Source organism: Trachymyrmex septentrionalis, unplaced genomic scaffold, assembly GCF_001594115.1.
Source record: "Trachymyrmex septentrionalis isolate Tsep2-gDNA-1 unplaced genomic scaffold, Tsep1.0 scaffold60, whole genome shotgun sequence".
In the NCBI taxonomy this organism is placed as follows: Eukaryota; Metazoa; Arthropoda; class Insecta; order Hymenoptera; family Formicidae; genus Trachymyrmex; species Trachymyrmex septentrionalis.
The window spans coordinates 468451-486631 of record NW_017305779.1 but is presented as its reverse complement, the minus strand read 5'-3'; the positions used below and the strand labels follow the sequence as shown (position 1 = coordinate 486631).

The window sequence follows — 18181 nt, the reverse complement described above, 5'->3', positions numbered from 1 at the left end:
GTAATATTACATATATGTATATATGTAATTGTATTATATATGTATATATATATGTGTGTAAAATACAGCTTAAGGAAACGTAATTTGTTGACGAATTAATACTCAACTACTATTTCTATATATTTAACTCCAATTATAAATTTTTACTTTTGCTAATTATTTAACCTATGACTTTATTTTACGTGTGTAAATATCCACTTTTAAAAGTAAGTACCAAAATTATCTTACAATTGTTATAATTTTACGTGTAATTCTTTATACAGGATAATCTGTAAAATTGTTTTATAAAAGAAAAAAAAATGCATTTTTTCCTTGCATGTCTTTCCCATTAAAAGATATAATCTTTAAAAACGGACATATAATTTTTAAAATTCCATTATGTTAAATGCCATGCTATTTTTAATGATAAATATAAATTATACAGTACGTTACACGTTTGAAAAATTTGTATATTTCTCTAGGAAAAAGGAGCTCCGAATCTCTTTATAATATTTTAGATCAACTTTAGCATTTCTGCCTTTTCCTCTGTGTGATTAAAGGTTATAAAAAGTTTCGAAAGAAAAAAAATGAAATTTTATTAGAGAAAAAAATAAGACGATGGGGAAAGAAAGCTTTGATATCACATATTCGTGACAGAGTTACGATGTAAATCGTTGAACAGCGTGCCGTCTGACAAGACAGCAGCAGCAATAAATTGTACTGCGGGAATAATCGTGGGAGAAAGCGCGAGGGGCGCCTTCGAAGAAGAGGGAACGCAAGGTGATCAGGGGTAGCCCCGGACGACGGCGATGCTTCGCGCCGTCGTCGGCCTCGTCGTCGTCGACGATAGTAGTGGCGGTCGATGCTACGAGGTACCGTCGTTGGCGCTGGTATCGCTAGAAAATAAGCTCGCCCGAAAGCTCCACCGACTGCAGTAGCCCGGCATCCGTCGGCGCCGCGGCCAGGACGAAAGATTTATACGCACGCGAACTTCGTTCTATCATACAAGTAGGAAGTCTGCCGATGAAAGCTCATCGCTGAAAACGCACGCTATGCGGACTTCGACGTGATCTACGAATTTCGGAACGGTATATCGTTTCTTTATCTTTCTCACCCTTTTTCTCTTTCATCCCTTACGTCCTTCTTCTCTTTATTCGCGCCCCCGATTTAATCATCCCTTCGGCCAGGGCGTCGTGACGAAAGCTGTGATTCGCGTATCGCGGGGACAAATGTGCACGGTGGACAGCAGTGTGACATAGTGCGCGGAAGGTAGGAGACGAAGAGATCGGCAGGTGGGCAGAGGAGCGAGGAACGCGGAAAGAGGAGGAGCAGAAGGTGGATGACGATGATGAGGGGGCACAGGAAGAGGGCGCCGAGCCCTGATGCATTCGCATCTTCTACATAGGGGGTACCGTTACGTCGACCCCAATAACGAAAGAAGACTGATCGAGTTTTCTTTGCGTGACTCACTCCGATTGAGATTCTTTGCGGGTTGAAACCGCTTGAGATCCAGCAACGAGGCGCTTTGAAATGTAACGCCGAAAATATTGCTAATTGTCGCAGATCTCGTAAAGGGGGAGGTTTAAATTTTCGCGAGCTGATAAAATCTATTCGCGAATAAACCATTAATTATTAAGATCATTATGTAAAAATAACACATTGTTTTGGATGGAAGTTTGCATTATGAAGAAAAGCTTTTAAAAACACGGTTACATTTAAGAAATTTATTTAAGTTTTATATTTGGAATATACAATTTTCATTGACTATTTTCTTAGGGTTTTAAATGATTTAAATGATGTTCTAAAATTAGATTTAAATGATGTTCTAAAATTAGATTTAAATGATGTTCTAAAATTAGATTTAAATGATGTTCTAAAATTAGATTTAAATGATGTTCTAAAATTATTGTGGTGCAAAATTATTTCTTTTCTTCCATTTTATTTTATAAGAGTAAATAATAATTGTGGCAGTAAATGTTACTTTTGACATAAATCTTGAAAAGTGTATGCGTGAAAAAAGTAATAAAGAATTACGTAAATAGATTTAACTGTCACTAATAAAATACATGATATAGAATATCTTATAAAGAAGTTATAAAGAAGTTACGTACATATTATTTTTTTACATTTACGATTATAATTATTTTAAATTAGTGATTGCAGCAAAATTCAAGAATATGATATTGCTTTCACACCATCTTTTGTAGAAACTGTTAACAACTTTAAAGTAACCGTGACTTTTATTGTCTATCCCCTATGCTATAAAAATTATATTAGACAAAGGAAAGGTTAGATAGGCTTGCAATAGAAACACGCTATACAATAAGATATATAACCTACTACATAAATTTTGCGTTAAAAGCAAACTTAGGAAAAGTTATTACTAGCATTTTTTGTGCATGTCATAAAAAATTAAAAAAAATATATGTATATATTTATATTTATACATATATAAATTTATATATTCGAGTAAAGGAATTATTAGATCTTATAGTTACATATCGCAAATTGGCAATTAAATTAAAAATTCAATAAACAATAGAAATTAAGCATTATTTTTTATAGATAAATAACAGATTATTTTCAGTAACGTAAAAAATTTTATTTTATCTTTTTTAATCAATTTATTGCGATATATAAAACGCTTTTTTAGTAGGATATAAATAATTTTTTACTTACATTAATTAATTTTTTTAACATAAAGGGTGTGTGAGCATAGATAAATGATTACTTTTAAACACGAAGGACACGATATAAAGTCTCTTTAATCTCTTCGCGATTAAGTCTCCACGTGTACTCACATAAACTCCTTAAAACTCCGCATAAGTTTTATCTTTATCGACTCTCGTACAATGTGTAATCCATATAAATAAAATCCAATAACGTATAGGGCAATATTTTGGAACTGAAAGTCGGGATCAATCATCATTCTGAGAACGATCGTTTCATTTCTGTTTAGGAACATCAGAAATTTTCGGCAAAAAAGTTCACGAATTGCCTTTTGATGAGAAACTTGAGGGGCTAACTTAACTTGGTGATGAAAAAACTTCAAATATTATAATAAACATAGATTTCGTATTTCTCTTTTTAATCCTCATTACAAATTTTACAAATATAAAAATCGGATAAAATATATTAATCAAATTTAATAATAAAACATAATAGATAAAATATTTATTACGAAACCAAAATATCTTCTTTGTAACAAGAATTCCTCGAAGAATTCGATGAAAACCGAGTTATACGATGTTAATAGGTATTGTCCGTCTCATTTATCTATAACGAGAATCGAACGATCTCGTCATTGTGCCGAAAGCCGATAGTGCCGTAGACCAAGTTGGGAACACGTAATTGTCTGACACTTTGCTTCCTGCAATAACCTATGTCAATTTACGTTGAAATTAAAAGTATTCTATGAAATCGTTACACTGTGAGAAATTAAAATCATGAATTCCATAATGCTTAGTTTTATTATTTTTATTTTAAATAAAATGGAACTTTAGAGCATTTAAGAGCTAGATAAAATATTGTTAATTTTTTATGAAGAAGAAAAAGATTACTGCAATCTATGAATATGATAAAAAAATATTAGATTCATCGCCGATAGGTGTATTGATTTCACCTATCTTTACTGCCATTTACTGGCCCTATACACATGCCCCTAGTTTGCCAAAGGATAAAATAGATTGTGAACCAACATCATACAACCTCTAGATAATATAAAAAATTATACTCTTTCATCATTCGACCGAATGTACGTCGCAAAAGAAGATAAAAAAGTCATTTAATCGATACATCGCTTTAGGGCGATTAAGATAAATGGTGCTCGTTACACAAATGCGTACGAAAGAACCTTATATTTAACGGAAGTATTTCAGCTCTTACTGTAATCCCCGGGAATCTTCATAAAAGATGAAATCATCTCCCGGAGGGTGATTCCGTGACTCCGGTCTTTCGGAGCGCGCGCATAAAGAAAACTCGACTCGCGATTCTAGATGGAACAGAGGACAAATACCCACAAATTGTCTGTAGATCGTTCCGTCTCTTCGACGTCCGACGTCTGACGACGAGCAGCAAGCACGCCGAGGACGACGACGACGACGACGACGACGACGACGACGACGACGACGACGACGACGACAACAACGACGGCGACGACGGCGACGACGTCGCTTAGGAGTATCCAGCACGAAACCAGCACTGCCGTTTGTTCTCCGAGATGGCGGACGAAAAGGAGAAGCAGACGTTTTTGCAGAAGCTGCTGTTTTACACGACCGCGTTCTTCATCCTCCTCAGCACCTTCAGCCTCTTCGCCTTCCTCTTCTTGGTCCCCTTCGTTATTGACCCCGCCTTCACCACCATCTTCATGCAGTTCGAAACTCGACCCGCCGAGTGTGTCACCATTGATGTTGAATCCAGAAGAGGTGAAAAATCGGCACCTTATCTCATCTGTTCGCTCTCCTTGTCGCTCCTCGTTGCATGCTGTGTACTATGAATTTCTCTATTCTTCGCTCTTCTGAGGTTCTTCCTTCGCGCGCAATTAAGTCCTTTATGTTTCTCTGTTTCTATGTCCAAGCATGTGTGTTTGTTGGTATAAATGTACATTTCATTTTGCGCTTGTATGTATGTGATGAAAGATATCTTTTAAAGTTGCAGAAAGAATCGCGTTTAAAATATATTTATGTTTGTTTCTACCAATGTAGTTTAACTTTAATCTCGCTTCAATTAACTCTTCATCTTGTTATAGTTCTAAGAATTAGAAATAAAAAATGAAGAGTAAGATGAACTGAGATTCAAGTTAATATATATGTACATACATATATTGAAAACGAGCATTAATTTCATTATAAAAGAGACATATTATAAATGTTGTAAAACAAAAAAATTGTTTACGGCACCATAAAAAAGCAAAGTTTTAAAAAAAAAAATTAGAAATAATATATTATTATATTTTACAAAAGTGACCAAAAGTGACAGACAATGATAAACGAACATCAAGAACTGACGTAAATTATCATTTACGAAAATAGGTCAGCATCAAAATACGAGTTTTATGAATGATTGGAAAGACTATTTCCAGACCAAACAAAAAGTGACGAAGAACGTCCGTTACAGGACAGCTGACATTTTCCGCGTTTAATTTAATATTTATTATATTATGATTTATTTAGTTGGCATAAAATAGCAATCCACCTTTTATTAGTGAAGGAAAATTAGCACATGGATAATAATTATGAAAGTAATCGTGCTTTCATTGTAATAGCAAACGTCAAAGAATGTCATTCCATCACAATTGCTTCATCTTCTTTTGCCACCTGGGAAATTCCAAATTCTTTCCTAACTCGTTCTGGATCACGATAAATTCTACGGAGATTGTAACAAAAAACTTATGAATGTTTTATTCCCCAATGACATGTATTTACCTTTCCTCATGTCGAATCATCCATTTCACATATGTAAAAATATGTAACATAAAAGTTTAATACTATCCTATAAATTTTTATTTGTTATTAGACAAATACCAAAATATACCAAAGTCATATATAAATACATTCAAAAAACAGGGAATATAACGTTTCTTTATATAATATATGCACGCAATATTAGTAGTCTATTGGAACTTGATTTTTTTTTTCAAATAAAATCAGAAAGAGAGAGAGAGAGAGAGAGAGAGAGAGAGAGAGAGAAAGAGAGAGAGGAAGAAAGAATTAGCAAAAGAATCAGCGAATTATCGTTAAATAATATTTGCGGGATTAATTTATAAACAAAAAATATAAAGATATGAGAAAAACTCGATCATGATTAGTCACAAGGGAGACCGCGACGAGTTGTGACAAGATTGACGCAACTGGTGTCTTTGTGCTCTTGGTACCCCCGGCTTATACTCATTCGAGTCTCCTCGTTTCTCCTTCATCACTTGAATTTTCTTCTCTTCACGGCCGTCAATAGGGTGCAGGTGTTCTTCACGATTGAGCACCGGCCTCGTGTCAACAATTCCATGCAACTTACGTCATACAAAACACTTTTTCTGACGGTTCAATTTCCAACAGTCTCTCCTTTCGTCGTAATCGCCTTTGGTGTATGCACGTTTCCTGTATTTATTTCATACGGTGGTTTATTCTTTCGCATTATGTATGCCTTTTTGTGTCGCGTTGACCGTGTATCTGAATGGCGACTGTGATATTTTTTCATTTAAATGTCACGTCGGACGGCGGATGATGATTTTTTTCAGAAACTGAAATAAATTAACGATTCATAAATTCTTCAATGAATTATGTATAATTCAGAATAATGCTTGTTGAATCGCAGTTGCGAGCTTTAAGCTTCAGCCTAATAAATTTTCATAAAGAATTATCCCTGCGCTGTCTTCATGTAATCATCATCCTTTTAATCTGCTATCTCACGCTTTCATTCATTCTAACGATTTAGTGTATGTACGATTGTATGTATGTAAATGTGTATTCGGATGTCCTTCATTCTTCAGTTATTTATTCACGCGCGAATGTTCTGTATGTTGTGCTTGGATTATATTTCGCGGCCGCGCAAATTTCCATAAATGATCGTTGAGTCCAGGTACGAGCAATTGCTCATGGACATCCTGTAGAGAGGGTTGTACTAAGGAACTGTACGATTGCACGCAAATACGCGTCAATTATAAACTACCGGATAACACGTCCGATGGGGCGGACGGGGAAGGCAGAGCGGTAGGAGGTGTCGAGGATGACGAAGAGAACAAACAGATGCCTCGTTATGAGCGTTCCTTAAACGAGTACATCGAGGACCTCGACGAGAATTTTGCTATGGATGATGAGAACGGACTGCCGAAATCTTTCCCTACAGGTACAAAGTAATATCACTGAGGGATTTACATTTAATCCTATCTCAATCACCTAAATCTGTTCCATTCATATTTGTTTTTTGAAAGAGCGTAATTATTGTAAGCAAAAGGAAGAGCTTGTTATTTATTCGTGTAATTGGTATTGCACATATACATCAGAAACGTTTGTAATTTGACATGGGAAATATGAAATTATAAAATCCCTTTCCGTTATCCAGTTAAACAGCCAACAGAAATAATAGGAATGTTGGAATAAAAGCGATATTTCAAAACAACTGATGATCGTTACTTTTTCATAATTACATTATTAATAAGTACTTTTATCCTATTTTACGATTTTATAATCATTATTAATTAAAAAATTTTTATTGTGATGAATTATTTCGGTTAACTAACGTGTAAAAATTGCTAGAAACAGGCGCGGTTTAACGAAGCCAATAGAGAACTAAAACTGTTGTGGCATTCGCCGACTCGCGGAAGAGATAAGTTTTCTCCGGTAAAACTTCAGCGATTCATCGCTGAATATGAAAGCGTACTGTATATATAAAAGTCATTATACGTGCTCTTTGTCTCCGTCCGGTTTGTTCTTCCGGTTGTCTTGCTGAAAAGTATCCCCGTCGCCGAACAATAACGAGGGGAAGTTCGCAGGTCTCATGGGCAACGACTCCGTGTGGTACTTCACCGGGGCCAAGCTGTTCCCCAACGTAAAAGGCTGTGGATACCCTCCAATGCTGAATTGCAGTATTTTCTACCGGCAGTACGCCAACATAGGGCAGAACTTTAGCTGTTACTACTCGAAAGTGGATCCCGGGATAGTCATCAGCGACCTCGACATGTGGCAGGTCTCTGACGTTATTGTATATTTTCCACGTGTGGACTTTCTTATCGTGTCTATTTTCAACCCTAAATCCAGGATGTACAAATTCCTTCGCAACGCGATGGCATCCGTCTAGACTAGAGTGGCTTTAGCCTCCGTATTATAATCCGGTGACCGGGTTATAGTTAGCGATTTACCCCGTATGTCGGTATGTGCGAATCATGCAAAAGTGCTGATATGACTTTTGCCCGAGTTTACACTGGGACGAGCCGCGCACTTGAGAATCAATACTGCGGCTGCCTATCGGGAGTACAGAGTGTAATATACGACCGAAACTGTTTCGTATGAAATGATTAAACGGATCACGGTAATGAATTCCTGCGGAATCGGTTGAAACACGGCGTTACTCTCCCGAGAGTTATTCTCTTGATTGTCACTTTAATCCAGGAATAATCCGAGGTATTTTTACACCTCAGTGGCGAAAAAAATGTGAATTGTTGTAAAACACGAACTTGTATATTTTTTAAATAACTATTCTTTACAAATCTTTAAATGTGCAATTCTATTAAGAAAACTGCAACAAAAATGCATTATATTAATTAAAATTTTTATTTTTTAGAAACACTGTCATAATAAATTATTTAACATACTTATTCCGTTTAATTCCTACTTACCTTTTTCAAAAATTGTGATTAAATCTATAAGATTTTCAAATACTAATGAATCGAAAAATAATCGATAATATATAATGGGCTATTATAATTAATAGCTGTTAATCATAATCGACATTCGCTCTAAAATTTCTTTAACTGATGTTCACGAATCTGTTGCATTTTAAATTAATATTAAATTAATGTTAAATTAATGTTTCTTAAAGTTAACGTAATTGATTTTTCCTTTATTTGAAAGGTCAAAATTGGAGGAATAAGATTGTATTATTTAAAATTATATAAAGTTGTGAAAAATATTTGTTATAAGCTATTTTTTACAAGTTGCAGTTAAAGAAAAAATCCGGATCTATATATACTAAATCCGCAGATTAAAATCAAATAGAACAATTACAATAAATCGTAAATGATTAAAAAGTGACTTTTAATGATCATTTTTTAATCATTTTTCAACGTCGTTTAATACCATAATAATATGTTCTGATTGGGGGATTAATAATAATGATTTTATATAATTGGAAGTATAAAAACCCAAGATAATTGTTTACGTAAAAATACAGGTGACTATTCCCAGATCAATCATAATTTTTTTTATGCTAAGAGCGAGATATTCATAATCTGTTCTTATTTCAAGACGGTCTTAAGAAGCGCTCTCTGATTGGTTCATAACTTCTTAAGACTATACTTAAGACAGTCTTAAATATAAGATCTGATTATGAATACCGGCCTAAGGCTCGTTTATTTCTATTCAAGATTTATCTCTTTATTGATCTTTCACCTATCGTATTGAGAGCGATGTAATTTTCGTTGAATTTAAATGCATGATTTCCATATTTTTTGAAACAATCGGCAAAAAAAATTGTTGTATTTGCACGTATCTTCCGTATTTGCAAATTTAATTCAATGAAACTACATGTAAAAGATGGCAAGTGATAAGAAAGCGGAAGAGAGGTTTTTCGAGCGTGGGGCACGACGAAATAGCGTTAACGGTGACGGAAATGCGACCATTTACAAGGAACGGACAATGCATTTCAAGCGGTTGAATAGGCGGCCGATGACAAAGACGGAAGCCATCGCGGCGTGCGATGCGCCGCTCGGAAGAAAAGAAAATTTCTCCCGGCGCGCAGAAATCCAATTTCCACAAGTGTGCGGCCGGCGTGCTATTATAAACCGCCGATAACATCGGCGTTCCCGGAAAAGCTCGCCGCTGTACTCTCGATGCTGCACGAGTGCCAATCCTTCGAACGAATGGATGACAGGAAGAAATAGGATCACGTGGCGCGAATAACACGACTTTCTCAGGGATATTCTTCCGCCGAATTTATATTTAGAAAAGTCATTTTGCAGGGGGGGAGGGGGTCAACTCGGCCCTATCTTAGCAGTGATATTTTCATAATGATCGTGTAACGTTTTTTACAATTTATTCTTACAAATTAAATGGAGAATACAATTAAGTAAAGAAACCATATTTTAGGTCAAGATAGGTCTTGGGGAGAGCGGGAGGGGGTGTACCTAATAATATTTTTTAATTTTACAATTTCTAATTTTTAAACCTTCGTTGCATATAATGAAATATACTTATCTCTTCAAATTTTTTTTGTTTTTACACGTATTTAATAATTGATTTGTATAAGCTTGGTATGATTACCAAGTCCCTAAGACTTATATATGTACATGAATAAATATGTAATGATTTTGCATTAACAATATAAGTTATAAACAAAAGATGAGTCAAATTTGACAATTTAAAAAAAAATGCAAGTTAGAAAGTGCAATGAAAATAATCTTGAAAATTTCTAATTATTAATGTTTTTGAAATCATTAATTTCAAATTTGCACTCATAAATTGTAAAATTTTAAATGACAGATCTAATAATATGATAATCAAGAAAAATATTGAATTCTGTAATTTTAATGAAACTTTATGTACACATGATAAGAATTTAGAAATTATTGAGACAAAAAAACAGTTTTAAAGAGTGATATTGCTCCTTTAGAAACAGATTTTTCTTCTTTTTTAAATTATATCTTGAGAATTATTAGAGATATAAAAAAATTTTTATGAAAGTTGTAATAAAAACATCATTATTTTATTACGTCAATAACATTTTGAAGAATAATTATTTTTCTTTTTCAATTTGACTGCTATTGAATTCAGTAAAATAAGTACAATAGAAAAATTTGTGAAACAAAAGCCGGATTAAGCAAACTGCACGCTGATTATTTATTTACTCTTGAAATACAAAAAACTCTAAACTGAAACTGATTTCTGTAATATTATATAAATAAAATTGATGAGTAATTTAATATTACTAATACTAAGCATCTTTAAAACATTTTTAAAAGCATCTTCAAAATAAAGAATTTATCTCGAGCCGGAATTCAAGCCTGAATCTCCCTCATTCCGTGCGGATGTCTTACCAATTCGACTACCAAAGCATATGGTATAATAATAATAATAATGATAATAACGACAACAATAACAATAATAATGATGACGATAATAATAATAATAATAATAAGCAATTGTTTAAACTAGAAATTGTAAAATTCATAAAAAAATATTATTAGGTACCAAGATTCATCTTGGTTTTCTTTGAATGGTTTAATTTGAACATGTCTCAGTCGATTTTTACTTAATATTGTTTAATTGAAAAATAACGTTTAGTTACTTTTCAATACAAATATCTCTATCAAACTAATTATACTGCTATCATTTGTCAAATTATATACAATCTCACTATTCTTGCCATTATTTGTCGCATTATTATTCAGAAGTAATATTTATTTACCGATATATTTCTGAAATTTGTATCAATTAATTTTTTTCGTAATCAATTACTTTCGTAATCAATACTAGTGAGTAATTGATTACAAAATATTTGCAATTAAGTTAATCTTTTAGTCAAAATTCGTTCGTGGGATTTTTTTCACAAAACTTTATTGATTTGTGGATAAAAGAACTCTGGATGTGCATTAATTTCCGCCAAGTTCTAGTCACATGTTTAAAACGCTTCCTCAGGTGTATATGAATCTTGTGTACGCGATGGCGATTCCGATACCGTCTTTCATAATCTCGGTGATATACCTCACCATCGCCTACTTCAAGATCTACAACGAAGACGAGGTAGTCCTCGTAGGTGGTGAAGAGGGTGAGGAAGGGGAAGAAGGGGAAGGCGCCGATACACCCTTGCCACCTACTAGTGGTGCATTGACGCCCGGAAGTGAAGCCTTCAGGGAAGATTTGGCGAGCTTCGGGCACCAACTCAAGGTCGCAATGGCCGACGACATCAGCAGGGAAAGTCTTGACGGAATTCCTAACTCGCTCTCCGTTCAGGGGTAAGCACCATTTCGAAAATCTCATGATATCGATTGAATTTGGGAATGGGTCAACATAAAGAGGCTGTTCAGATTCGCTATCTTACTTGTTGATTACCTGTCGTTCACTTTTAAGCATCTTCGTAGATCTTCTAAGGTTTCGAAAAGATTTTCTAATTATAAGAATCAATAGGTATTATTGCTTTAACCACAATCGTCGACGACTTAAGAGTTATTTTCTAAAAATAATAATCCTGTTTGAGCTCCGGAAAAGTTACCACGGCGTGTTCTTCCTTCCGTATAAATGTATCTGTAAAATATATATAAAATGAGTAATGTGAAAAATAAATAAACTTTCAGAGGCACAATTTAGAATAAAACGGAACTCTCTTCTCGTTCGTTTACCTATCTCTGCTTCGTAATCACAGATAGGTATTTATGTTGTGAGAGCTAACTTCCTCCGTCTAAGTGCTTAACTCAGATGCAATAATTTTACGCCAGACATAAAGTCATTTGAATGAACGACTCGCTATAGAGATAGTGCACTGAATGTATAAATGTCGTTCCACAGTCTGCATGTTCAAGTATAACGTTACCATACTAGTATTCAGTCAATTTCCTTCGTGGTTTGCGGTGTACCGAAGGTGTTCGATAATCTACCTGAACAAGCGTCCCTTTGTTCTATATAAAATTGATCGGTTGTGAGCAATCGAATTGGCGTGACAAGTTGTTCACAAACAATTCGAAATATTTATATATCTATCCAACTGTCAATTACGGAAACGCATCATTTAACAATAAGGTCGGTAAATTTTACGAATATTGACGTTCTGAGGACATTGTACGTAAAGACGTTCGCTGGAACGTACACCTCTCAAGTAACAAATAAGCAATCAATACAATGACCATTTTATTTGCCACGTAAATGGTAGAAGTAATACTTCAACTCCCATGTATACATTGTTTCATGCTAAAATAAATACAGCTCGAAAAGATGTTAAATATATTGTACGTAAAAATATGTCAGATTACGTATATTCTTAATAACAATTTGGTCTCGTGATAGTCGTAATTGAAGTATGTTATTCCGGCACGACTTTAATTGAGATTAAGGATGTATTATTTTAATATATTTTATTTTTAGTAAAAATGAAAAATTATTAAAAAATGACCGATTTTTCTATATCATATTTATGAAAGAAAAATAAACAATTTTGCAATGATTTAAAATCTGAATAAAAAATAATTTCAATAAGAAGTAGAGAGACATGTTTTTAAAAATAATTAATTAACTGCCACACTACGGGAACAATACTTATTTAAATATAGCAAGCCCAACCCAAATCAATATTGCTTATAACTTTCATAAAAATAAATATATTATAAATAATTTTTTTTAATCAAAATGCCAGACATTAAAGAATATAACAATATCAAGCAAATGCATTGTTTTATTAATAAAAATAGTATAAGCAATAATAAACAAAATATTAAAAAAGAATTGAAAAGTAAGCTATATCGAAGAGATATTTAAGATAAAATGAGAAAAATTTTATTTAAACTATAAAATTGTATTGTTAGATAAAAATATTGACCTTGTTGAACAGTTTTATATGCATATAACCAGAGTTGGCAAAGTTACTTTATGAAAGTAACTCGTTACCGTTACTGATTTATAAAAGGTACCTCGTTAACGTTATTCAAAAACTAACGAGTCGTTACTATTTTCGTTACTTTTTTCTTGAAATTAATAGAATCTAGACATTAATAGAATATTATTTTATGTATAAATTTTTGTGGTAAATATAAATAGAAAATGTCATAAGTTATTTATTATAGGAAAAAGGCTTACCTAATAATGTATATTAAAAAATTGAGATTTGGGTCACTATTTTATAATACATTTCCATTAGAGCACAAATATTTAAAAAATGTTTTTTAATGCTATTTCTTATTGAATAACTTTTGTTAGATGATTACTTTTGTTGGAAAAAAGTAATGATACAAGTAGATAACACATTTTTATATACTTGGAAAGTACAAATTTTCAATTCCATTCACTTTTTGCAGAAACCTGTACATCTTTAATCATAATAATAATTAATTGCGGATTCTAAATGACCGATCTGCAGAACCATTAAAGAAATGCATCGATATATACTGTGGATATATCTTCCAATAATATTAGATAATCGAAGAAAATTCCGAATTATATAACAATCAGATTTTCGACAGAATACAACATGTGCGTGATCGAATATCGCTTTCGTGACCGTAGAACAGACATAGGATATATTTGCGGAAGATAAATTGATCCACGAATTCAACAGAATGTTCCTGAATCGCTACAGAAATAATACGCGACACGGGCGATATGGAAATCTCGTCTCTTCTCGACTTCTTGCAGTAACGTTTTCAGTTTAATTCGCGATTAACTCCATAAGAATAATTTGTTCTTGAAACGCTATCGACGTAATAAAATGATGGCACAGAAAGTGCTCTCGACCAGACTACCGGCGCATCTATCTATAAATAGCGACTCGGGATGCAGGACGATATAGGTCGAACGACTGCGCGATAGACTGCGAGTCGCCACTTCTCCCACCATCATTCAGCAGCATATATACAGAGTATATAATCTATCTAAAGTATCCCTGATTTCATCCATGCCGTTCAAAAGGCTAGCTGCGACAGAAGCAACGATCAAACACCCCTATTTCCTCATGTCTCATCTTTCAAGCGGAAATTTTCGCAAGTACCGTTGTACGATGACAGCGAATTTGTTTTCGTAATATTTCTACACAAAAGTGTACTTTTCTAACATTTCTCAAGAAAAAGTCATAAACGATCACTGCAACATGTATATGATGTGAAGATAATAAATCGGCAAACATTTTTAAGCAAACAATAAACGAGCGTGTTCCATATTCGTAAATAATCCATTTTGCTCTTGAAAAGGACTACACGCGCGATAATGTTTGACCCGTTATATTTGTCAAGAAGATGTAGTAGCAAGTATTCTTCACGCAAAGCTACTTATACTACTTCGCCCTAATTTATTCTGTCATCTGCCAGCGTGAGAAAACGAGAGAGAATTATAATTATTCCGTGAATTGGAAAGTAGATGAAGAGAATAACTTTTTGAAACTCCTACTTTCCGAAAAAACTTATTCAACAAAAACTTTCTAAACTTTCTATGAAGATATATTAAATTCACAAATCTTTTCTACTTTCAATATATCAAAATCATTTCGCATTCACAATCGAGATTAAATAATCTTTTCATCCCTCTTCTGAAAAGTCTACAATAATTACAAAAATCTTTAAGTTAGCATATATTACTATAAAAAAATAAATTATGCATTACTATAAAAAATTAAATTTGACATTATTAGAGAAAAGATATTAAACCTTGTGAATAAGATTTTTTAATACCTGAACTGATTTCAACCCCTACAGCACGAAGTTGCACAAAAGTTGCAGCAACATTACATGTTGTAGCGATATTGCAGAGATTTTGCAGCGATATTGCTGCAAATTCTATGCTGTTTGGGAATGATTGAGATTTCATTGCTTCGCGAAATGTGTTACACACAGCCAATACCCAACATAGCAAATTACTTTGTTTAATTCACCTACTTTTCCTGAGTGTATATGCTCGACGCATGCACGTTTCCGTGCGGCACGAGTTCGCACATGTGCTTATGATCAATCGCGAGTTAACCTCCCACGCAAATGTGGACCTGCGATTTTGACGTTGATGCGGAATGCGTGAGAGAGGCTGAGATCAAGCAAGGACGCGAGCATCGATTCTGACCCAACAACCATCCAAGCCCCGCCTAACTCACCCCTTGCTTTCTCAGCCCTCCTATAGCCTCCAGCGACAACCCCCGCGAGCTCGCCTACCTTGTCGAATTCTCGCGGTGGTCTATTCGCGAATACTGCACGAGTTTGTAGAAACCGAGGTATTAGGGTCGTTCACGCTCTATTTACATAGATGGGCAAGTTTGGAATATCAACGAGACTTCGAATTTACGAATTGAATATGTCGAGGGTGAACTGAGTCAAGAGATACACGATGAAACTAAACCGATATTTCTAATTTTGAAAAGACAACATACTGTAACGTTGTAATTATAAATGCACAGATTAAAGATATATTATTGTATGAATTATTTTTTAAATATAAATGAGAAAAGCAGATTTTCTTAAAAGTTTAAAGATGATTGCGTTCGTGTTACATATAATCTCTCACTATAATATAACTAAATTAACTAATAATTAAATTTAACTCGTAAATAAGTTCGATAAATAAGCTCTGCAACTTCAAACAGCGAATCGAAATAAATAAACCCGAGATGATATTCCTTATAAAGAAAATATTAAAAGAAAAGTTTCACGTTTGTGTTTACCTTTCAGAAACTTGAACAAAACGATGACGACGAGTATCTCAACTCCCCCTGGGCCGACGGCAGCAGTTTGAAGCGACATTTTCAAGGTTTGAATAATATCTCGTGGAGACCACATTAGGCGATAATTCATCGCCGTCCGTAAAGAAGCAAAGGCGTTGGCCGAAGAAGCTTCCTTGATCAAGGAAGAACGAAGAAGAGGAGCCAAGTTATCTTTCTGTCTCAGGATCGACTAAAATCCACCCTCGCGATTCACGGAGTGAACCAGAGGCAAACTCGGTACTTTCTCGAGACACACGAATCGTACGCGATTACACGGCGATTCAAGGAAACTTTTGACGAATCTGCCATTTCTCTATTGTAAAAATCTGTCCCCATTACAAGCGCCGACTATACTTGCAGTCACGATATTTCGCGACGTACTTTTTCCTACTCGATAATAGCTCAATAACGCGAAGTCGTGCGTATAACTCTGTCGCAACTCATGCCAGAGAGGCAGCAGTCCCTCTCAAACGCGGTATCTTCAGTGCGATGCTCGTATGCGCCAGAAAAGTTCTTCATTTCTTGCAAATGTTTAAACGTTGGCGGCGCAGTCGTTATACCGCCCGCCAAAATTGATTTACCTCGCACGATGCCTTCTTCGTAGCTTGTCTAAGTACGATTCGCGATCCGAAATCAATTCGCGAATCCCGTGCCTGTATATCGCATCCTTGTAAACACGAAGAATCTGTCCTTACTGTCGTATACGTAGCGTTCGGGATACACCGTATATTTTTAAACGATTTTCCACGATGTATCCGCTATGGTAGATAATCGTTTTGCGTAAAGAGAAAATTAATCGGTCGCTTTGAAAATGGCGGAAGTCTAAAAAAAAAAAAAGAATTAAAGTCTGCACTATTCTCGAATTATAGAAAAATGTGTAATGATTAAGTTACAAATTTATATGTAAATTTTCAACGGCGGATTATAAATCTGCCTGTGCCAGCCGTAAATTTTTGGAATGTACGTCTCCATCCATGCGGCACCAAGTTGCGGACTTTAAAGAAGCTTATTTTTACGTAAGCGATAAATGTTTTCTGTCTCTATCGCATCTCTCTTTCTCTCTCTATGCCCATTAACTGATCGAATCTCAAAGTTACTGGACTCATGTCATTCTCAAAACGACTGATGTAAATTTGCAACGAAGCGCATACCGAGCACACGCTTCCTCTGGTTCACTCAACGATACCGAACGGACGTCCATCTGGGGAACGCAGAGGAAAAAAACGCGCGGAGGTTCCACTCGCGGCATCACGCGCTATCTGTATATTAAAGTCACGAGTTTATATAGTTATGAACTTAAAGAACTTAATCAGTAAAACTATGAGCTAAAAATACCGTTAAACGTTACGAGTATTATCAGGTAATTCGCTTGCTGTGTGATCATGATGCGTCCACTCGCGTGCATCGTTAGACACTTTTATCAAACACACCGACGACATCACGTCCGTTCCACTTTTATCTGGCGACACGCTTTTGCAAATAAAAAAAACGCGCGATTCGCAAGTGTCCACCCCCCCCCCCCCGCACTCCGTTGCGGTCTCGTCCATGTACTATGATCTCCACACGCACAAATTCTAACGGTTTTCAGGTACCTGACCGACACGTACGAAGAAACGTAGGTACCTTCGCGAGTCTTACGATTGCTACATATGCGCATTTAAATCGATACGAGTGTACAAGGTGAAGAAACATTCGGTATATAACGGAGAGAAAAACTCGAGATATCGGCCAGTTGTTTTTAGGTGCGCTTTCTGCATTCAAACGAGGCAAATTATATGCTATTCCTTTAGAAAGAAATTAAAGAGAGAAAAAAGGTATTAAGAGCATAATTAAAAAGAGCAGACCCATTGTCACTAAATTGTTTCTTTTTCAACAATATGTACAGTTTGCTTATTTTAATGTTATATTTGACAAAATCGAGCTGCTCTGCACACAAGTTTAACGGATATCCCTCAAAGGGTAAAACGTACTTGGAGCGCAAATAAATGGTTGAAAATAAATTGTAATCTCGATAAAAATATCAGTCGTAATAAGGTTCGTGCTACTTCTCAGGCTTAAAAAGGACTGCTTGTCTTATTATCGTCTCAATGTCGGCCGTGAACATAATTAG

At 34.8% G+C, this 18181-nt stretch overlaps 1 protein-coding gene across 3 annotated transcripts in view; it reads left to right on the top strand.

The window, feature by feature from the left end:
• LOC108752558 (UPF0769 protein C21orf59 homolog) overlaps nt 1-17922 on the top strand; it is a 60770-nt gene extending 42848 nt beyond the window's left edge. The window contains exons 1-6 of one of the 3 annotated variants that reach the window (XM_018493438.1): nt 1024-1387; nt 4012-4403; nt 6553-6819; nt 7466-7659; nt 11325-11641; nt 16040-17922. In XM_018493438.1, the coding sequence (XP_018348940.1) occupies nt 4199-4403; nt 6553-6819; nt 7466-7659; nt 11325-11641; nt 16040-16103 (1047 nt within the window). In that variant the 5' untranslated portion in view covers nt 1024-1387; nt 4012-4198 and the 3' untranslated portion in view covers nt 16104-17922. Of the gene's footprint in view, nt 1-1023; nt 1393-4011; nt 4404-6552; nt 6820-7465; nt 7660-11324; nt 11642-16039 lie in introns of those variants that run through there. The other 2 variants (XM_018493439.1, XM_018493440.1) reach the window with 2 other exon arrangements.
• The last annotated feature ends 259 nt before the right edge of the window (nt 17923-18181 follow it).